This window comes from Ictidomys tridecemlineatus, chromosome 11, assembly GCF_052094955.1.
Source record: "Ictidomys tridecemlineatus isolate mIctTri1 chromosome 11, mIctTri1.hap1, whole genome shotgun sequence".
NCBI lineage: Eukaryota > Metazoa > Chordata > Mammalia > Rodentia > Sciuridae > Ictidomys > Ictidomys tridecemlineatus.
Window position 1 is genome coordinate 26,907,231 of NC_135487.1, and position 22,273 is coordinate 26,929,503.

A 22,273-nucleotide genomic window follows, 5' to 3' on the forward strand; every position below is an offset into this window, starting at 1 on the left:
TTGGCTGGGAGACGTACTTCCGGTAATTCAGGCTTCTGATAGGCTGCGGAGCGGAAGTAGGCGGTTCCAAGTAGCTGAGTGTGGGACCTGTTTCCGGCGGGATTGGTGGACGCGGAGCCTTAGGAGGTGCGGTACCGGTGTCGTCCAGTGAGCTTTTCAAGAACTGAGCGGACATGGCGGCGGCATTTCGCAAGGCGGCTAAGTCCCGGCAGCGGGAACACCGAGAGAGAAGCCAGGTAGGACCGCACAGGCCCCACGAATTCTCGCCTGGCCCACATGTGCTGCTCTCGCCCCAAGCTCCTCACCGCCCCGGGGTCTTGGTCCCGGTGCTTAGGTGCTGAATGTAATTTCACGCAAATGTTGCTGACCACGCCCGCGTGGCCGAGGCGCAGCCTCGTGGGACTGGAGCACGCTGCTTCCCATACCTCGATCAAATCTACCCTCCCAGGTTTCAGTGGGTAACTTAAGAGATGGTGTGTGTCCAAGTGCCGGGCCATCCTCGGGAAAGTTGAGGGCAAAGCTCACACAAGCTAACAAGTTCCCAGCAGGAATGCGAACGCACATCAACGCCCAGCTCTGCCTGCTGCAGTGACCAGAGAGATGTTGTTACTAATGTGGCATCATCTCGATGCGTGAGCTTTGTGGTCCACGAAAATCTGCCCCATGTTTTGGCTTCACTCTGTCGTGTGGTGTTTTCTGGCTGCATTATACAGGTGGGGAGACTGAGGTCTAGAGAGGAACTGGATTATTTACAGACGCTAAATTTAGGCAACAGTTGAAGGATTTCGGAGGAGAATGTGTCTGTGTGGAGAGAATGGGGGAGAAATAAGATCATTTGTAGAATCAGTTTATTCACTTGACTGTTCTGAAGAGTCACCTAATATCTGATTCAGAAAAATTGGTTCCCTAGAAATACCTGGTCCAACTTCATTTTACAGATGGGGAAGAGATGTGGAAGGATGTATCTACAGTCGTAAAGCTGACTAATGGAACAGATCCGAGGCCTCTTAACCACTGTTCAGTCTTCCTGCTTAATGTCTTTATCAAATACTGTGCTCTTTATTTGTGCATTAGTATACTGGGCATGATAGTGTAATTTGTGATCTTTCTGGGAGATTATATGTGGACCTATCTAAAATTAATAGTAGGTAGAAGTGCACATCAAAGGGCAAAGTATTTTACTCACTTATTTTGTTTAATTCATAACAGCTATGTGGAAATAGGTACTATTATTTCCTCACATTTATAGATAAGGGAAAAAAGGCTCAGATAGGTTAAGTACTTTGCCCAGAGTCACACAGCTATAGCTGGCTAGTGGCAAAGCCAGAAATTATGTCAGGTGTTTTGAATCCTTATTTCATACTAAAAGATGAATAAAGACACAACTTTATATGAGATAGCACATAAAAAATTTCAGCTGAAGGAAATGCATGGGAAGGGTGGAGATGATGAGAGCATTGTGATGAAGTTAGTTGGACTTGGATGGCAATTTGCCTTTGAAGGCAAAGCTCAGTTTTTGAGCATAATAGTATCCTAGGCACAGCCCTACATGTTTTACAGGGATTGTCTCATATATTCCTTTAGCATCCCTATGAGGTGGATGTTACCCTCATTTTACAAATAAGAAATGTGGTGTTTAAAGAAACAGTGTAAGAGCTGGGACTGTGGCTCAGTGGTAGAGTGCTTGCCTTGCACATGTGGATCCTCAGCACCATATAAAAATAAATAAAGATATTGTGTCCATCTACAACTAAAAAAATATATATATATAATATTTATATAAAAATATTTATATAAATATTTTATATAAATATAAAATATATATATAAAAAGAAAAAAGAAACAGAAATAGTGTATCCAAAGTTACAGCAAGTAGTTGATTTGGATTTGCCTGAGTAGGAAAAGAAGGTCTTTGTGGGCGGAGAAAGGAGATGGCCTTGCTGGAAGCTGGGTAACCCACTGATTGAAGCATTCCCTGTTTGGGTACTTTGGATTTTATTCTGTAGGTCCCTTCAGTGAGGCAGTGGGGAAACTACTATATGGAGGAGGTAAATGTGACGTAAACTATTTCAGATGCAGGATCAGTTTTCCTTTTGTAATTCAGATATACCTGCAAGTGGACTTGCAGGACAGATTTTAAGTTTTCTGCCTGATGTTTTGCTCTTTTTGATTCTTTTTTTTTTTTTTTTTAAAGAGAGAGTGAGAGAGGAGAGAGAGAGAGAGAGAATTTTTAATATTTATTTTTAAGTTCTCGGCGGACACAACATCTTTGTTGGTATGTGGTGCTGAGGATCGAACCCGGGCCGCAGGCGTGCCAGGCGAGCGCGCTACTGCTTGAGCCACATCCCCAGCCCCTCTTTTTGATTCTTGAGTTTTCTTTTTCCACTTTGTCAGCCTCCCACGGCTGTAAAATAAAAATTGTCAGCCATGTGCCTGCCTGTAATTTCAGTGGTTCAGGAGGCTGAGGCAGGAGGATCACAAGTTCAAAGTCAGCCTCAGCAGCTTAGTGAGGTCCTAAGCAATTTAGCAAGACTCTTTCTCTAAATAAGGTATAAAAGGGGCTGGGGATGTGGCTCAGTAGTTAAGCACCTCTGAGTTCAATCCCTCGTGCCAAAAAAAAAAAAAAATTCATCCTATTAAGATGAGATAGGCAGGGCTGGGGATAGAGCTCAGTTGGTAGAGTGCTTGCCTTGCATACACAAGGCCCTGGGTTCAATCCCCAGCACACCCCCCCCCACACACACACAAAAGATGATATAAGCAAAGCATCTAGCAGAGACACTAACAAGTGCTTGTAGAAAGATAATACCAGGATTTAATCATTGTACCCTTCATGCTATCCAAGTCTGTGTCAGAGAAAGTACTTTTTGATACACTTGGTTTTCTCTCATACCTTGAACCAAAGGTACAATAACAACAGTAAACATAGGCTGGGCACCTGCTGTGTATTAAGCCATGTGCAGGCGCTACCACTTACAGAGGCTCCTTGAATCTTCGTTATAACCCTGCAAAGTAAGTACTGTTCTCATTTTACAGTTAGGAATTGGCAGCTCAGAGAAGTTAAGTGACTTGTCCAAGGTTACAGATTGTTAAGCGGTAAAGCTTGGATTTGAACCCCAGTCTCCAGACTCTAAATATAGCTCCCTTACACAGTTGCCTCCCTGTTACTATGTTTTCCCTTCATAGTATTTTATAAGCCCTTGGATTAAGTTGGTAGTAATTTTAGTACAACTGGCAACTGTGTGCTTAGTGCCGAGTCATTGTTGCCTCTCTCTGTCCTTAATAGGCCAAGAAACCTACTATGGCAGTGCTTGTGACCCGCCTGGCATCTGCCTGGTCCCTCTCATCCTTGTTGGAACCCAGTTGCTGGGAGGGGGAAGGAGCAGAGTAGGGTTTGGCTCCAAGGACATGGATTTACTGAGCACTGCAGAGACTCTTGTTCCCCTCAGGTGTCATGTTGATCTGAGCATGTGCTTGCTGAAGAAACTAATTGCTCTTTTTTTCTTTTGTCTTCCAGCCTGGCTTTCGCAAACATCTGGGCCTTCTGGAGAAAAAGAAAGATTACAAACTTCGTGCAGAGTGAGTCTTCTTTCTGGTAGAGGTGCTGCCAAGAAAGCTGAAAACATCGCGCACTGCAGCCGAAGTGCCTGAGTGTCTAACAGGGAATAACTTCCTGCCATTGATAAAATGGCCTTGGCTCTGGCAGCCTGTTAAATATTTTTCTACGACTTTAAACTTCTCTTTTTGTTTAGGCAGAGCATTATTTATTTAACCAGTTGCATTGTAAATCTTTTTTATTATACTGCTGCAGATTGCTTTCTCACAGTGGCTTTGATTTGCCTTTGTGTTTGAACCAAAAGCCGAATATTCTTTTCTCCCTTTTCTTGAAGTGCAAGATATAATCTGAAATTCCATTTGTTGAGTCTTCTTACATCACCATGTGTGTGGTGTGGAATGAAGAGATGTGAAAGATGGATTCATGAGACTGAGCGTGGGTGATAATGGACTTAGAAAACATTTTATTAAACAATTATGCCCATTCTTTTTGTTTAGCCCTACATTTGCAAAACACTTATAGTTATTTGCTAGCCATACATGTCAGCTGAGTTCCTTCTTATGCTCTGGGTATGGTCTGTGCCAATGGATTAAGTGGATTTCTGTAAGTCCCAGAGTTTTGGAGAACAATGGTAATAATTGAGTGTTATGATTGGGTTTATACTCATTATACTCATCTGTTCCTTTTTTTTTTTTAATAAGTGCATTATGGTTATACATAATGTCATTTATTCCATTTAACCTTCTGGGTAGGTTACTGTTACCATAGTCATTTATGTAGTTGAGATATAGAGTAGTTAACTAACTTATTTTCTAAGGTTACTTAACTAGAAGGGATAGAGTCAGATCTGACCCACACACTGTGGCTCCAGAGTCCCCCATTCGAGTCATTATTCTCCATGGCACTGTGTGGTTTCTGAATTAAAATATTTGTTATTTGGTGCTGAAGCTGGCACCAGAACCCTATTTAAGAAGTTTTAATTTTTTCTCTGTTTGGTTCCCTGTAATGATGTAAGTGGCACTAAGACATGTGGGGTAGAGGCAGTGAATTTTAGATAACTGGGATGGGAGTGTATTGTTAGATTGTGGACCCTGTAGAGACACAAGCCCAACTCAGGGACAGTGGAGTATGGATCAGATCCAGTCACCACTTTGGTTTTTTTGTCTTATTTTATGTAAACTTTTATGTATTTATTTTTTTCCTAGGTCCTTAGCATTTTTATTTATTTTTTCCCCACCATTTTGGTGGGGGGTACTAGGGATTAAACTCAGGGGCACTTAACTACTGAGCCACATTCCTAGCCCTTTTTTGTATTTTTTAATTTAGAGACAGGGTCTTGCTAAGTTACTTAGCGCCTTACAATTGCTGAGGCTGACTTTGAACTTGCAATCCTTCTGCTTCAGCCTCCTGAGCTGCTGGGATTACAGGCATGCACCACCATGCACAGCCCCACCTTTTTTAAAATTAGTGCTTATAGTTAAACAGTGATGGAATTCACTGTTACATATTCATACATATTCATTCAAATTATATAACAATATAATTTGACCAATATCACTTCCTAGCACTTTTCCCTTTTATGTGAACTTTTAGGTACTTATAAAGTTTGCTCATTGAGTGTGTGTTTGTGTGTGTATTTATATATGTTTTGTTTCTGATGGCCCTGTTTAATCTGTGTTTTAGTGATTATCATAAAAAACAAGAATTCCTCAGAGCTCTCCGGAAGAAGGCTCTTGAAAAAAATCCAGATGAATTCTACTATAAAATGACTCGGGTTAAGCTCCAGGTGGGTGCCTAGTGAATCAATGGATGTTTTGAGGTCCATGTGTTAGAAAATAAAGATGGGAAGAAGCTGGATCAGAATGATTCTTGGCTTTAATCAGCTCTTTCCAATTGATCCACATGCTCTTGGTCAGTGCCCAAGGCAAACCTGCAGCTTGCATTCCTGCTTCAGTATCTGCCTTATCTAATGTCTTGAGATGTACTAAGAGTAAATGTATGGAGTTGCCACCTCAAACATGCACCTAGGAGGCCTAGTGCCTTGGATTACTGGTGACATGCAGTTTCTGGTTGTCTTTGTTCAAACAGTGATCTATGCCAACAACTCATTAATGGCCTTATTGTAATTGGAATATATCTTTTAAATTTGGGTTTTAGGATGGAGTTCATATTATTAAGGAAACTAAGGAAGAAGTAACGCCAGAACAGCTAAAGCTGATGAGAACTCAGGATATCAAATACATAGAAATGAAAAGGGTTGCAGAAGCTAAGGTAACAATTTACTTTTTGTTCTAATATATTTTTCTTGGTTAAGAAGGGAAACAAACCCGTCAATCTCAAGTTATCAGTTAATTTCTTTGGGCATTTACAAACTTAATATTTGCTTGATTGTGATAATGATTTAGAAGTGTATCATGGTGAAGAAGAGAGTTCAAGTTTGAGAATGACACACACATGGGCTGAATTCTGGTTCTGCTATTTACTAGCCCCATGACTATGGACAAATAACCTCCTTGATGCTGTTTCCTCTTTTCTGTCTCATAGGATTGTTATTAAGTGAGTTTTGTGAAATGCTTAACCCAGTTGGCATGTAGTTGGTACTTGATATATTTTAGTACTCCTTGACTTTAAAAGAATGAAACAGATTCTTAGCTGGCTGGTAATAATCATGTGAAATGGTCTAAGTTTTTACAAATTTACTTCTGAAACTCCAGAAGATCACAATTTAAAGTGAGACCATATTCTGTATTCTAGAAAATTGAAAGACTAAAATCAGAGCTCCATCTGCTGGATTTCCAGGGGAAGCAACAGAATAAGCATGTATTTTTTTTTGATACCAAAAAAGAAGGTATGAAATGTTTGAGGGTTTCTGGGACAGTGTACCATAGTCCTCTCTGTTTGGTGTGCGACAGGCAGTGTCTTAAGATTTGTTTTGATTTTTAGTTGAACAGTTTGATATTGCAACTCACCTGCAAACAGCCCCAGAACTAGTTGATAGAGTCTTTAATAGACCCAGGATCGAGACCTTGCAGAAGGAGAAAGTGAAAGGAATTACGCACCAGACTGGACTTAAGGTAATTTTCTCCATTGTTATTCTGATAGGAGTTTAGGGAAATCAAGGTCCCTTTTTTTTTTTTTTTTTGTGCCACTGCATTTAATATGTTATTTGGAAAACTCTTTAAATTCTTTTTGAAAAATGGAAGGATTTGATGATGAGGCTGGAAGTGGAGGAGGGTTGCTTGGTTTTCTGAGATTGGAGAATGTGTGTTAAAGTGGTCAGGAGCTTATGTTTTGCCTTATAAATCTGGGTTTGAGTCCCAGCTCTGGCCCACTGTGCTTTATATTCCCCTTTTTGTTTGAACTCAAGGGCACTCTACAATTAAGCTACATCTCTAGGCCTTTTTCTTTGTTGAGGCAGGGTTTTGCTATATTGTAAAGACTGGCCTTGAACTTGGGATCTTCTTGCCTTAGCCTCCTGAGTATCTGGGATTACATGTGTGCCCTACTGTGCCTAGTGCATTCCTCCCCTCACTCCCATTTACTGGGGATAGACTCCAAGGTCACTTTGACCACTGAGCTACATCCCTAGTCTTTACATATTAATTTTGAGACAGGCTCTTGCTAAATTGCTAAGGGTCTCACTGAGTTCCTGAAGGTGGCTTCAAATTTATGATTCTCCTTCCTCAGCATCCCAAGTTGCTGGGATTACATGCCTACACCACCACACCTGGCTCCAGCTCTTTTTTATTTTTTTAATTTTGAGACAGGGTCTAAATTGCACAGATTGTTCTTGAACTTGTGAATCAGCAGTGTGCTGCTGTGCTCAGCCTGCCCAGTCCTTTGAATTGCAGTGTGCTGCTGTGCTCAGCCTGCCCAGCTTGGTGCACTTTTAATGCTTGTAATAGATTCTAGCATTTTCAAAGTGCAGAGCAGGGAGGGGACGCTGCAGATGAAGGAATGTGGTATACAGTATCTTGATATCAAACTTTTGGCGGTAAATACATATTAAAAGATCTTTTCGTATTACATTTTTGTAATGAAAATTTTGTAGTGACTTTTCCTTCTGGTGTTTTCTAGCACTGTAACTGGGTTGTGGAGAAGACATGCTTTTCCTCAAAGCTTTCTGGAGTTGAACTCTCACTTCTGACTGATTCATTAAAAAAAAAAAAAATGCTGTCAATGTGTTTCAAGCAGACAGCTGTTCTGTTTTGATTTGAATCATTTACACCGCATCAGTTTTGCTTCCAATGTTTAATTTCACAGCAGCTTTCTCTAGCTCAGAGGCAGCTAAACTTGCTTTAGTAATATAAATACCCCTAATTAGTTTGACTATATTGGGTAATCCCATAAATTTGACAGTCTGTGCAATAAAGTGAAAACAAAAGCTGTCTGAACCACTGCTGTGAGACTGTGCTAGAATTGGTGACTTGTTGATGTCTGAGGCCAGTGATATGCTTCGTTATGTAGATAACACTCCCAGCTGAGGGGCTGGCTGACTAGTGTTCTTGTGATAACCCTGTTTATCAATTAGTTGTCTTTTCAGTTAGCTGTTCACTGACACTTCTCAAGTCTTGAGGTAGTCTCTAAAGAGATGAGTATTCCAAACTCCTATGCAGAATAGTTCACCGTCATAGCTTTTGAGAAGTAAAGAAGGTTTGGATTTTGCCATTTTGTCTAGTAGTTTCATTCAGCTGTTTTGTTTAAAGCAAAATCATTTTTATTAAGAGATTACTGGTGGGGAGACGGGCATTGTCGTGCACACCTACAATCCCAACAACTTGGAAGGCTGAGGCTGGAGAATTTTTGAGGTCAGTTGCAGCTGCTTAGTGAGACCTTGTCTCAAAATAAAAAACAAAAAGGTCTACAAATGTAGCTAAGTAGTAAAGGGTTCAATCTTCAGTTCCAGAATAACAAAAACAAAAATGGTACATATAGGTTGAGCATCCCTGATCCCAAATGCCCAAATCCAAATGCTCCAAAATCAAAACTTTTTGAGTGCTGATGTAATGCTACACGTGGAATATTCCCTACCTGACATCATGTGATGGGTCACAGTCAAAACGCAGACACACTAAAAGTATTGTACAAAATTTCCTTCAGTCTGTGAGTGTATAAAGGGTACATGAAACAAATGAATTTTCTGTTTATACTTGAGTCTCTTCCCCAAGACATCTCGTTATGCACATGCGGGTATTCCAAAGCTTAAAAAATTTCACAATTCAAAATTACTACTCCCAAGCATTTTGGATAAGGAATATTCAACCTGTGTGTTATCTCAGAAAGGAATCTAAAGCTCTCATAAGTGTCTCAGAGGTTTATGATTCCCCCAATTTTAGGAATCTCCTGGTCGTGAGGAGTCATAATGGTGAGAATTTTCAGGTCAGCCCTTGCTGGAAAAAAATCCTTCTCCTCTCTGGTGTTTTAAGATTCTCTGGTAGCAGCACACTGCCAGGTGTCCCTTCTGCTGCTCCCTATCACTTTGTGCAGGGTTTCTGATACTGGCCCATCCCTGCCATCATGTCAGGTAACCAAGGCTCTCGCACAGAGGTTGAAGCAGCCTAATGTAGGGGAAGGAGAAATTCCTGGAATCCAGAAGACTGTTCCAGGATCATGTGTCCTTGGGTCAGTTACTTTCTTCTCCCGGCCTCATTCTGAATTTATAAAAAGACAGATCATGATAAGATAGTCTCCAAAGTTTCTTTCAGCTTTAGAATGTGATGTTCCTAAGGTTGACAACTTTGTAGTTATCAAATTATGTTGATTGTGAAGAAAGGAGAGAGCTGATGAAACCATTTACACATTTGGGCTTAAGTGGCTCAGGAACCAGTTTCTTGTAGTCCAAAGCTTAAAACATTTTGAAATCCAAAATACTTTTAAATTAATTTTTGCTATAATTGTTTTATTTAAAGTGTTTGTGTTTCTTCTGTAGCGAATAGCTAAAGAAAGGCAAAAGCAATATAATTGCCTGACACAGCGGATTGAACGAGAGAAGGAATTGTTTGTTATTGCGCAGAAAATTCAAACACGCAAAGATCTTCAGGTGAGGAGAGAGAGCTTTGGGCCTTTTCTCGCTCTCTTTCTTTTTTTTTTTTATTTAATTTTTTTCTTGTAAAGGTCTTAACTGAGACTGGATTTCAGCTGTGTGTAAATCAACCCCAGTGAAAATGTCTGCTCCTCAGGGGCAGTGGTTTGAGCCAGTGTCTGTTGCCCTAACAGTGTTGAAATGTTCCTTGATTAAGAAGGTAATAAGGGGGTTATTAGTCAGTGCCTTGGAACAGCAAAGGGTAGGATCGGGTAGCATATGAACTTTATAGTTTATGAGCAGCTCCCGTAACATTTAAACAGGTTAACAAAACAGTGCATGTCACTCATTGGTGTTTAAAAATAGACAACATTGTGTAGTTAAATAGCAGAGCTACAGAATATAAGATGCTGCTTTCGTATTATTATCATTTCTTTAAATGTCAAATTCTTTAGCCTTGCAGATCATTTAGAATACCCTTTCTCAACTGGGGTTCCATGAGAGAATTAAAATGATAATTTAAAACAAAACCATTATTTAATCACCTCTCTCCTTCCAATTCCTCAAGGACTAGGCATAGGTAATTCCATTCAGATGCCCAGGGGAAGTGAACTTGGTGGATGCTTAGGGCAATAGGGCACTTTTTTCTTCAGAACTTTGGGAACAGCATCTTGGGGTTAGCTTGTCAATCTTCCTGTTTTATGAAACCCTCTTTCTGTTAACTGACCATCATCTTTTTATTCTTTTATAGGATAAAACTCAGAGGGTGAAGGTGAAGAAAGAAACAGTGAATTCCCCAGCTATTTACAAATTTCAGAGTCGTCGAAAACGTTGAGGTGCTATACATAAGGCTTATCGTTTTTCATTGAAAATAATTCTATTTTGGGAGTAATAACTTCAATTCCATTAGTCCAAATGGCATGGTTTTCCTGTTTGTAACCATGATTTATTGATCTGATATTTGAGTCTTTCTCTGAACAACATTAAAGTCCCTTCCCCCATGTCATCGTTTTTGGGTTGTGAAATCAGTCTTATTTTTATAGACAGTACTTTAATTTTTTTTTCATTGTGAAAGTTACATAATCTCATTACAACAAAGTAGGAAGTAGATGAATTCCTTCATCATCTCAGTACTTATTCAAGAACAACAAATATTTATTGCATGGTGAGAGCTAAAGCTTGGGAGGTAAAGAGCTACTGTGAGCTTCCAGGGTATTTCTGCATTTTGTAAAGCTGTGCCTCTGTTTTGTTTATATTTTTGTCTTTTGTATTTGTAATTATGGTAAATAATTTTATATTCCTAATTTTAAGTCATTGGCTCCTTTCTGTCTTGTTACAACACTGGATTTTTCAAAAGTAATATGCTTATAGTAATAATTAAAATAATGTTTTTAATGATTGTCCAATGTTTTATCCACTGGAGAGACTTTTTTTTTTTTTTTTTTTTGTGGTGGTGGGAATTGAACCCAGGGCCTTGTGCATGGGAGGCAAACACTTAACCTATTGAGCTATATCCCCAGCCCTTGGATAAACTGATTTTATCGTCATTCTTTTATTGGTTATTCAGGTGGCTTCAAAAGTTGTCAAAGAATAATTTTTTTTCTCTTATTTTTTTATCTGTAGATAGAAATCCTTGGAATTAGGAAGCAACAGGGGGACCAGTTCTTCATTGAAGCTCAAATCAGAATAGAGTGGAACTGTCTCTGCTCCTTTCCTCTGCATTCCTGCTCAACTCAGAATTCCAGGACTGAAAACGGCTTCACCCTGAGATTACAGACCCCAGGCTGTGCAGGGCAGCTTTCTTCTTCCACATTCCTACCTTTCCTTTCCTTGCCCTTGTAGGGATCCTAGGCCAAGACCCGTCAGGACAGGACTGAGCCTGCCTAGGGCAAGTGTGGGAGAACAGGGCACCACAGGGTTCTAGGAGGCTTGTTCACACCCTTCCCGTGGAGGAGCAGCAGCTGTGTGTGGATTTGAAAATAAAAAATATATATTGTTAATACTTAACAAATCCTTATGACTACTAGGGTCCTGTATTTTTTATTTTTCTAGAATGAAAGCCTGTTTCTTCAAGATGTACTGGAAAATAAGAAGGGCCAGGAGAAAGGAAGGCAGCAGTTTTTGCCTTCAGGAAGGCAGTGCTTCCAGTCTGTGTGCTCCCCGGGGGAGGTGCTGAGCTGATTGATAGTCTTGAGACTCAAGTCCTAGGCCAGGGATGGGACCCACCACAGGGATGTTGGGCAGGCGCTGGGAGATCCTGGCTGGATGAGAGGTGAGGTTGGGAGGAGCTTGAATCCATACAGTTACCCTAGATGGTGAGGAGGAGCAGACTAAGCAGCAAACTGTTTCTGGGATCAAAGGCTGGGTGTTATTTTTCAGGCTCTTGCCCCTGCTGGAAAGGTGGGGGAGGACAGGGAATATCCCTGAATGCCTTCTCATGGAGTGTACACCCACACCAAGGCACACGTGCTTTGTAGGCTCTCTTAACAGATGCACAAGGCACGTAGAACTTGGGCCTCACAAACAGGTACAGGCACACCTACACATCCTCTGGTACACAGACACAAAACAGACGCTTGAAGAGCAGGAAAGTCCATCCTCAGAGTGCCATAATCTCCACGCTGGTGGCAATCAGGACCATAGGGGATGAGGCTGGGTGTCCTGAATTGCTGTGACACCAGGGGCTTTCTCTGAGGTCTAAGGATTTTAAGGGAAGAGATTGGCTGCCCCTTAGGACTAAGTGACAAGCTCCAGCCTCATAGGTTCAGAGAATAGGCCGGGTGCTTTGGTGCTCAGTGGGACTCCACCTGGGGCTCACTGGTGAGCAGAGACGGTATCATTTCCTTGGGTTCCATGTCTCTAGACTTGGAATGATTTGGGCTGCTCATGGGATATCACTGGCTATGCCAAGGGAACTGTGGGCAGCCTGTGAAGATGGACAGCTTTTCTGTGACTTAGGACTCTTGTTTTGGGTCTGTTGTATAAACCAGAGCTGCAGTTAGATGGACCACATTGAATCCCTAGGTCTGTCTGAGAGAAAGTGAACCTGACTCAGTCCATGGTCATATCTTAAAACCTATTTGACCAAAGCAGGAGAGTGTCAGCCCTTGATTGAATAAAACAATCTGATTTTCTGGGTGTAGAGGAAACATTCCTGGTGGCAGAATGGAAAGGGCCCAGCAGGTGGAGCTGCTGCCCCTTTGCTGGGCTTCGTTCTTGGGGAGCTGGTGTCCACCCACCGAGCACACTGCTTCTGTCACAAGCTTCATGTACTCTGGAGTGCTTAGTACGGATTTGATTACTGAGTTTAATGCCATGGGGGAGAGCCCCCGTGAAAAAGGAGTTGTCTCCCCAAGCTCAAGATTAGTGTGGCTCCAAGATGAAGACCTGGCAGGATGTGGCTTTCCCTTCCTATTTCTAGGGAGGTCCACATGGGGAGCATTGGGGTCTTCCCCAGGGCTCTGTCATAGAGCCTTAGGCTTCCCAGAGGGTGGTTCCCCCAGGGTGTGGTAAGGTCTCCCTCCTTGGGGTTTTGAGGGTGGGTTATGGCTGCCGTCTCTGCTGCTGGCTGTAGGCACTGAACAACCAGAGCTGCACATCCTCCAGCAGCGCAGCAGCCAACACTCAGGCTCTGCCTGCCTGTGGAGGCCGGCGAGGCCAGGGCCTGTTGGGACTTGAAACAGTGAGGTAAGTCAGTGTCTAGTGCTGGGCTCCCTTCTCTTCAAGCGCTCTCAGCCTGCCAGTTCCTGGAGCCTTGTGCCTAGGGCATTGGGGAAGGGCGGGCAGGGCCTTGGGTGGGAGTTCTGGCCTAAAGCCCTGGGTGAATGCAGGAATCAGGGGGTGGACCTGAGACTTGAGGCTCAGCCTGCAGGTTTCTTGGGCTTGTGCAGTTGCCTTCTGGGGTCAGAGGGTGTGCTGTCTCTAGCCAGCCGGGTCACGGAGCCTCCCTGCTGGCATAGCCCACACAGACTCCTGGATCTGTAGCAGAAAGTGCAGGGAAGGATGAGGGCGGCTGATAAACCTGGAGAGGCCGTGCTTCCCTTGTGAATCCATGGTGGGGGCTGCAGCTCAGGTAGAGTGCCTGCATGTGCAAGGCCAGGGCACCATGGTTCCCGGCACTGCACACGTGAAATGCGCCTAAGTCCACTGAAGAGACTTGGGAGACTGGAAGGAGCTGCTTGGTTCAAGTCCTGTCCCAGCTGGGTCAACTCTCCCTATCCAACTGTCTGCTTCACGTGTTCATGTGAGGGAGCACCTTGGTGCCCACCAGTAGTGCAGCCTGAAGCCCTCAGTTCTTGCAGGCTGGTATAGGGGCTGGTCCAGAACAGAGCTAAGGATCCAGCTCCTAGGCAGGGGTCTGCTGTATTTGAGGATAAGAGAAAGGTGGGAAGGAAGCCCTTTCCTCTCCAGTCTGTCACCTGATGGCCACGCGCAGATCATAAGAGTTAATGAAACCATGGTGCCCGGAGGCTGTTGGGCAGCCCCCCCTGCCCTGAATCAGCCTGACTCATTTACAGCTTTCTCCCAGTTACCCCAAAGGCTTCTCTCTGAGGTGACGAATGTGGGGGGTTGGTTTCGGGTTTCATGTTTTCACATTACTGAGTGGAAAAAAAACCAGCTTCTACAGCAGAAACAACTTGTCCCAAGAGCTCTGAAAATTCCCCCATCTTTTCTTCTCAGCTGCTCAGAAACAGACCAGAGACAGAGGGGTTAAGAGGAGGGGCGACAGCCAAGCTGAGAGGTGTTAGGGACAGCCCCTTTGGAGGTGGCAACACCTGCCTTCCTGCTTTACTGCAGGCAGGGGAGGACCTTTGCAGAGACTCTACCCTGGGGTCTTCAGTGCCCAGTGCCGGATTGCCAGGGTGAGGGGCAGTCAGCTCAAAGTGGGAGGGGCCAGGATAGAAAGGGATCATTTATCTCCCTTCCCTAGTTAATTTGATCCCAGGAGGTTGGGGACAAGTGTCCCTCTCTAAAAAAGGGCTCTTTAGGTGGAATGGTAGGTGGAAAAATACAGGGTCCATCTGGCACATGGAGGTTGGGGGGTGGCACCCCTCCTGTTACTGGTAGCATTATACACCACCCCCTGCCAGGGGCAGATGGCTTCCATGGCAGATGGAGACTAGGCCAGTAGTGGCTGGATGGGCTCTCCGGTCTCGGCCTGGCCTTTCTGGCTAATAAGACCAGAGGGGCAGTGGCACTGCTGCGCGTGTGCGCATGTGTGTGTGTGTGTATGTGTAAGAGAGGGAACCCTGGCCTTGTTGGGCCATTCTGGGGGAGAAGGAAAGAGCAGACCCCAGATGGAGCCAGTGGATCTCTTCTCTGGGACACATTCAAGTTTGCTGTGGAGGGGTGGCAGGTGCTCAGAGGCCTGACACTGCCCACCTGCCTGGGCTCCTGCTGCTGCCCTGGTTAGTTCTCAAGTGAAGGAGAAGGTCCCTGGGGTGGGAGACTCCACTGCAGCTGGAACCTGGCCTGCTTGATGCAGACCCCCCGCCAGGTCCCCAGGGCTCAGGGCCTGGGCAGCAGCTCCTCCCAGAGGACGCCCGTTTATTATGCGCTCCTGCCCCTCGCTGCTCAAGCAGGCAGCGGCCTTCATTAGCCAAGGAGCTGGGGTCTGTTTTGGCTGCCTCATCAGCATCAGTGAACTGCGTCCCTGCGAGATTTGATACAATTTAATTAACCTAATTAAAAGCTCTGATTGCAGAGATGATTGGGGTAGCGCCAGCAGCGACTGCATATTTATAATGAGCTGCAAGGTGTGGGACCGCAGCCAAACGCCACGCATCCTAATGAGCGGGAGCCGGGAGCCAGGGAGCGGGAGAGGGAACGTTTATTTTTGGCAACAATGCCCAGTTCCTCTCTGCCAGGGAGTCAGAGACCCAGGGAGCAGAGACAGACCTGCCCACCGCACTCTTCCGCACAAGGTGGAAGCAGAGGTGTGTGCTTTCCACACGTTCTTGGGCCTTTGGACCCTACATGGACCCAGGGTCTGTGTCTCTGTAGAGTGGGGGCTGGGACCCCAGCAACCCACGTTTTCTGCCTCTCTCCATCTCTGGGAGCCAGGGGCACCTTCAGAGCCATGAGTCTTCCTGGTCTGAGGAAGCAGGGCCCAGCAGAACCACCTCATTTCCAGGCCTCAGGATCCCTGGGCCGTTCTCTCAAACTTGCCGAAGAACCATTAGAGGCTGGAAAGAGTGAGGCTGAAGGGGGTTGGGGGGAAGTCAGAAGAGGGGACCGATTGTCCAAGAGTCCCAGGTGAGGATCCTGAGCCTGGGTGATTGAAGACACAGCAGAGACAAGTCCCCACTCATCCCCGGAGCCAGGGTCCTGCACCTCCATCTCCTGGGTCCCTCCAGAGGACCCTGCCCACAGAGGACCAGCTCCCCTGGACTCCTCTCGGCTCCCACTGCCTCTGTCTGGGGAATCTTGGTTTGTCTGACTCAGCGCTTCCGCTGTAAATCACATCTAATAATAACGAGAGTGAGAGCTGAGGCAGAGAGGCTGTGGGTGAAGGGACATCAGTGAGAAGGGGTGTGCTGCCCAGGTGGCAAGCGGGAGGAGTATCTGGGGTGGCAGGAGTGGGGGCTGGGCTCTGGAAGCCACCCTCAGAGGCCTTGGGGGGAGCAGTGGGGAGCAGCCCTCGGTGGCTCCCGTTCTTGCTCTGGAGCCTGTGTAGGTCATGAGCTCAGTCAGGCTGGCCCAGCCCCCCCAGTGCTTTGAGCATCGCCAGGACAAGATGAGATTTGTCCCCAGCCCACCTTGCAGAGTTGCAGCTGTTTAGCTCCCTTATCAATCTTCTCTGTGGGTTTAATCATCTCTCTGTCATCCTGCTGGGGCAGCCCTCCCCTTTCTGGAGCCCCCAGAGGGGCTGGAGCTTCTCAGCCCAGGCTTTCCTCCAATCCCCCTCCCCCAGACAGCCGCCTCTCCCCACCTGACTCCCTTGTAGGAGACAGAGGGTGGGCCAGGGTGGCTTTGCCCCAGGTCCTGGAGGCAGGGCTGGGGCAAGGAGACGTCCTTATTTCTGCAAGATAGAAGTAGAACCTGTCCTAGCTGGTCCCCATTTCATTCCATTCCAGGGGCTAGAGGTTGGCCATGAGGGTCTTTGGCCCAAATCTGGGAGACTCTTGTGTAACATCCTCCTGCCAGCCCCTTTGATGTGTGTCCAGTCATCCAGCCTTGGCCTCCTTCCCTGGGTGGATCCTGTGGATCTCAGGGGCCTGTGGGTAGGACCACAAACCCACAGCTTTTTGAGCATCTTGGGAAAGAGTGTGCCCAGGAGTCAATGGGGCCTGTGTTGCTGTCCAGGCTGGGAGCCAGGGCCCAAGGGACTCTGGGGCCCCTCCCAGTGCTGACGTGCAAGATGACCTTCAGGGTTACACTTGGGCCTTCTCTGCTGCACCCTCTTTCCTCCCAGAGCATCTGGGGAATGGGTAGGGAGGGGATGGCGTGGTGGCATATGTACCTCTTGGAGACCATAAAAAAGAGGATCCTTCCTCTCCTACTCCCCTTCCCTCCCAGGTCTTCTCAGAGCCAAGAGAAGGTCATAGCTTCCCATTTCTCAGAAGGGTATGTAAAGTCCCAAAGAGGATTGGGATCCAAGTGAGTATCACTCAGTTTGTCCTCAAAGTGAGGGCTGAGGGACTGGCCCAGAGGAGGTGACCAAAGTTCTGGAGGGTCATGAACTAGCCCTGGGCTGGAGGGGCTCACTGGGTGCAGCACAAGGCTGGACTCTGAAAGACAATGGGGTGTTGATGAGTCTTTGGTCCTGGTCTCACATGACCTGACCAGGGCTGTGGGTGGACTGCACGTGGCTGAGCCGCCTGAGCTGACCTTTGGTGGCTGGCGAGGGAAGAGAGGAAGCCATGAAGTCTCCTGCCCACTCAGTGTCCGGGCACCCTGCCACCCCACCCCAGGAACTGCCCTCTGGGCGCTCACACTCTCTCTTCTGCCTACCTTCTCCTTTTGGTCTTTCCTTTCCCTTTCTCTTTGCTCTGCCATGTGTGAGAGAGTGCATATTGGTGTGAGGGTGTGCGTATTGGTGTGTGATTGTGCGTATTGGTGTGTGATTTTGCGTGTCCGTGTGAATGTGAGAAGCGAGTCAGGCAGAGGATGAAAGAGAGAAGAAATCCCTCTCCCGGGTTCCTCTCAATCAGGGATGAAGACTTAGTTACTTCCGTCGTGGGGACGACACCATGGATGAAGCCAAGTGTATGTCTCCACGTGCATGTGCTCATGTGGGGGGCAACGCCCTCTGCGCTGCCTTGTCCTTTGACCTGTGTCCTCCTTGGGTGACTTCTGTGGTCAGCATCTTAGATGCCTGGGCTGCAGCCAGCTCTGTGACTTTCAAAGTGATGGAGCTGAAGCACCAGTTTCTTTTTAAAAAATTTTTATATGGTGCTGAGGATTGAACCCAGGGCCTGGCACATGCCAGGTGAGTGCTCTCCCACAACCCGAGCCGTATTCTATGTCTTATTTCTCCTGTGCTGCAGATCAAACCCAGGGTCTGGTGTGTGCCAGACAAGCACTCTGTCACTGAACTACATCCCCAGTCCTAGACTGTCACTTTCAAAAGGAAAAAGGAAAGCTTTGGGGTGGGGTGATGGTGGTTGTATAATTATCATAATCTATGAATTAATTAAAAATGACCATTTAGTGGGGAAGCAAGGTGCTCATGTGTGAGCATGTGCACACATGTGCAGAATTACACATAGACAAGGGTACACAGAGAGGTAGGGATATCATCATGGATATACCTATATTTTAAATAAAATTATTTTTATTTTTTAGTACTGGGGATTGAACCTGGGGCGCTTTACCACGGAGCTGCAAGCCCAGTCCTTTTTATTTTTTATTTTGAGACAGGGACTCACTAAGTAGATGAGGATGACCTCAAACTTGCAATCCTCCTGCCTCAGCTTCTCAAATTGTTGGGGTTACAGGTGTGCACCATGCATCCAGCTCCCACTTTACCTGTCTTTCTTCCTCCTCCCTCATCAAGACACTTAGCCTAAAGTCCCTGGGGGGTTGAGGTACAGGACCTTGAATATGGACAAGATAGTACAAAAGACTTGATGTGGCAATTTGGAAGGAAATCCACAATCTGCCTTCTTCACATATCATTGCAAATATCATGTGAAGGCTTTATTTATTTTTTCCCTTTTTTGTGGTACCCAGGGCTTTGCACATGTTAACTACATCTCCATCCCCCCCTTTAAATTTTTTTTTTTTTTGTAGTTGCAGATGGACAGCATGCCTTTATTTATTTTTATGTGGTGCTGGGGATCGAACCCAGTGCCTCACACATGCTAGGCAAGCACTCTGCCATGAGCTATAGCCCCAGCCCTCCAGCCCTTTTTAAAATTTTCTTTTGAGACAGGATCTCACCAAGTTGCAGAGGCTGGCCTCAAACTTTCATTCTTCCTGTCTCAGCCTCTCGAGTTGTTGGGATTACTCAGCTGCACCACTGAGTCCAGCTTTGTGAATTTTTTTTCTTCCCCCCACCCCTATGTGAAGTTTTATTGATGAATCTTCTTTTGCTGGGAGCCCTATCCCATTTTTCCAGTAGGACCCCCTGCACATTCTGTCATGTCCCTGAGAGTATGTGGAGGAAAGGAAATTCCTAGACTTTAGTTTGGGGGTGGGATTCCCAGACATCAGCATGGGGAGAACTCTTGAGTGAGAATAGCAAACACAGGTACCCCTCCATGTGCTCTCAGGACTTCTCCTGGATGAACAGCTTCAGGGAGTTTGACTTCTTTGAACATGGACCACAGTAGGATGGTAGAGGTTGGCAGGGCATTTCCTCCAGTCTTGACAGGATTCTGAGATGCCTATTTTTGGAGTCTAAGGCAGATGTTCTCTTCCAATGAAGAGACTGTTTGGTGTCTGCTCTCTCAGAGGGATGGGACAGGTCCCCTCCCCCTGCTCCCCACAGCTGAGCAGAGCCATACATCACCAAGGGGCTGGGGCTCCCTAGATGTATTGCCCTAATACGTCGCTATAGCAACCCCACTCTAATCCTGCATTATTCTAATGTGGTCCCCTCCCCACTGTGATGTATAGCTTGGGTCTCAGAGCTGCGAGCCCCCTTCTCTGAGAGTCTGTTCCAAGTACCCCGGGGATGGGGGTTTAGAGGCTGGCTTAGCTTCCTGGGATCCCATCCTGATCTCCCCATCCTATGGATGGGATCTTTGCCAGGCTGGGTGTGGAGGTGGGGTCTGGTCCATCAGCCTACCCTCCTGCCTACCCAGGGAGGGGAAGCTGCAGGTCATGTGTCCCTGGCCCTGGCACACGCGTGCCTGACGCACCAACCCATGCCAGCCTGCCTGGCCTGGGGACCTGAGGCCTTGGGGTTGGGGGCCAGGGCAGGACAATGGTTGCATTCCGGCTGGTTGCCACAGGCCCCCATTGTTTCTGTGGACACTGCCTGCTTGAGGGCTGCCATTCTGGCCCTCACCCCTCATGGGGCGTAGGATGCTCCCTAGACCACTCCCCTGGGGATCATAGAGGGGTGATTCATGGGGTGACCAGGGCATAGCAGGCCCCAGCTGTGCCCAGATTCTGGGAGGTGGGAGGGGGAGGCGACTGAGGGTTGTTTGTGTCAGGGGAGGGGGTGTTGAATAGCTAGAGGACTCGGGGCCCTGAACGCCAACCACGTCATCTCTTACCCTTCCTGGTGTGTGGGCTGGTCAGAGAGGCCCTATTGTCAGAGGAGCAGGCCCACCCAGGCTGGAAGGCTAACAAGAACTTCAAAACTGGGAAGACCCCAAGACCACCCTTCACATGGCATTGGTGGGGAAATTGAGATCAGGGCAATGGCAGGGATGCTGTAAGTCACACATCCAGGTATTGACAGGTCTGGGACCAGATTATTGCTTTGTATCTCCCTAGTGCTGTGCTGCTGCTGTTGTTTCTGATAGAAAGTAGAGTCCTAGCTAGTTGCAGTGGCCCACGCCTGTATTCCCAGTGGTTTGGGAGGCTGAGGCAGGAGGATCTCAAGTTCAAGGCCAGCCTCAGCAATGACAAGGTGCCAAGCAACTCAGTGAGACCCTGTCTCTGAATAAAATACAAAATTGGGCTGGGGATGTGGCTCAGTGGTCGAGTGCCCCTGAGTTCAATACGAAGAAGGAGGAGGAGGAGGAGGAGGAGGAGGAGAGGAGGAAAACAATAGAGTTCTAGGGGTGTTCTCCAGTCATGGCAGAAGTTATATTTGTGAGATCCTTTCTCTCCCCTACTTCCTTTAAAATCTTTCTAGTTTAAGTCGACACATAGCATCCCTGCAATAAGCAATGAGGAGAGTCCTAAGGTCATGAGAGGCCATATGGACTTAGACCTTCTCTGGGGGCCTGAAAAAAACGATTGGGGCATGGGGGTTTCTAGCACTCCGACCCACGAGATTCACAGACACTACAATAGACTTCATTGTTTTCTTCCAAACACTTTTGCACGTGGGCACTCACATACCTACCTTACATGACCAAGAAGCAGGGAGGGAATGAGACTAATCTAGGAGTGTTTTGAGGACAGAGGGACTGATTTCACTTATCTGTGTGCTTAACTTAGGGACCGACTCTGAAACTGAATGACTGAATGAGTGGATGGTAGATGGATAATTGGGTACTTGAATAGATGGCTGAAGGGTGGATAGATGAATGGATGAGTGGATGGGTGGGCAGATGGATGAATGGGTGGTGGCATGGAGGGGTGGGTGGGTTGATGAATGAATGAGTGGATAGGTATAAGATGGATGCGTAGATGAATGAGTTAGGGAAAGCCTCTATTTTGAGATCTAGGGAAGACAAATGACTCAATTTGGGATGAATTGTGGAGTGAGTCCTGAACTCAGGTGCCCAAGGCTGGGCTGATCCATGGCATGGTTTGATGGTTAACCTCTGCGCAGGTTGCAGTAGAATCCAGAATGGGGACCTGAAGGCACCTACAGTTGGACTTAGTCATACGGTATGTAGCTCCACAGCGTTGAAGGGCCGTGACCCTGAGTTGAATCTTCTGTGCTATAGTCATGTGTGTGGCAGGAGCTACTGGGGAAAGGGTCCTGATCAAGGCAGGAAGGGCAGGAAGGTTCAGGAAGGGGAAATGAGTGGGGTCTGAGGGCGCTGGAGCTGAGTGACTCGACTCCTTGGGATCAGGCCCTGACCCAGGAGCCCCCACTCATTCTTCACAACCCAGCTTCATGGCGCTACCTTCTGTAAGGCCTTCTCTGTTTCTCTGGGTGCCTGGGTGCTGCCTCCACAGAGCCCAGCATGGTGCCTTTGTATGTAAAAGAGGCTCAGTGCACATTCTTGGGGACATGGGATTGTCACAAACAAGCATAGGTGGGAACAGGTAGAGGCTGCACCTGTCACTACTTCCCAGGGTTTTCTTGGGCAAGGCCTTTACTATCCTCGGACCTCATTTCCTCATCTGCAGACTGGGGATAGAGATCTTGAGATTTTCTTTCCAGAGTAGTTTTGAGAATGAAGAGAAACAATTTTAGGCGGGAGCAGGGAAAGTACTAGGCATTATTTTTTCTGCCACTGCTTTGGCTCAGCAATAATATAATATATATTACACGTATAAAATTATTTTTTATGACTAACATTTAATGTGCACTCACAATGTGCCAGGCTCTTTTCTAAGTGTTTACATATATCATCTCTCATCTCATCCTCATAGCAATCCTCCGAGGCAGGTGCTAT

General features: G+C 46.3%; 1 protein-coding gene across 2 annotated transcripts; it reads left to right on the forward strand.

Annotated features, from left to right (window-relative positions):
* Positions 1-63: 63 nt before the first annotated feature.
* Utp11 (UTP11 small subunit processome component) lies at positions 64-11,589 on the forward strand. 2 transcript variants are annotated; one of them, XM_013362210.4, is made up of 9 exons: positions 64-236; positions 3,518-3,579; positions 5,240-5,342; positions 5,714-5,827; positions 6,311-6,404; positions 6,500-6,630; positions 9,486-9,596; positions 10,330-10,414; positions 11,202-11,589. In XM_013362210.4, the coding sequence occupies exons 1-8, from the start codon at positions 174-176 to the stop codon at positions 10,411-10,413; spliced, it is 762 nt and encodes a 253-aa protein (XP_013217664.1). In that variant the 5' UTR covers positions 64-173; the 3' UTR covers position 10,414; positions 11,202-11,589. The 2 variants fall into 2 exon arrangements, with proteins under 2 accessions (XP_013217664.1, XP_077882073.1); XM_078025947.1 differs by lacking the exon at positions 11,202-11,589 and having other exon boundaries at positions 10,330-10,984.
* The last annotated feature ends 10,684 nt before the right edge of the window (positions 11,590-22,273 follow it).

What these genes read in the sequence shown, in the direction of transcription:
- Utp11 (XM_013362210.4), top strand. Translation starts at nt 174, where the DNA reads ATGGCGGCGGCATTTCGCAAGGCGGCTAAGTCCCGGCAGCGGGAACAC. An exon ending in GATTACAAACTTCGTGCAGA is followed by an intron (nt 3,580 to 5,239) that starts GTGAGTCTTCTT and finishes TCTGTGTTTTAG; the next exon opens with TGATTATCATAAAAAACAAG. An exon ending in TTTTGATACCAAAAAAGAAG is followed by an intron (nt 6,405 to 6,499) that starts GTATGAAATGTT and finishes TTTGATTTTTAG; the next exon opens with TTGAACAGTTTGATATTGCA.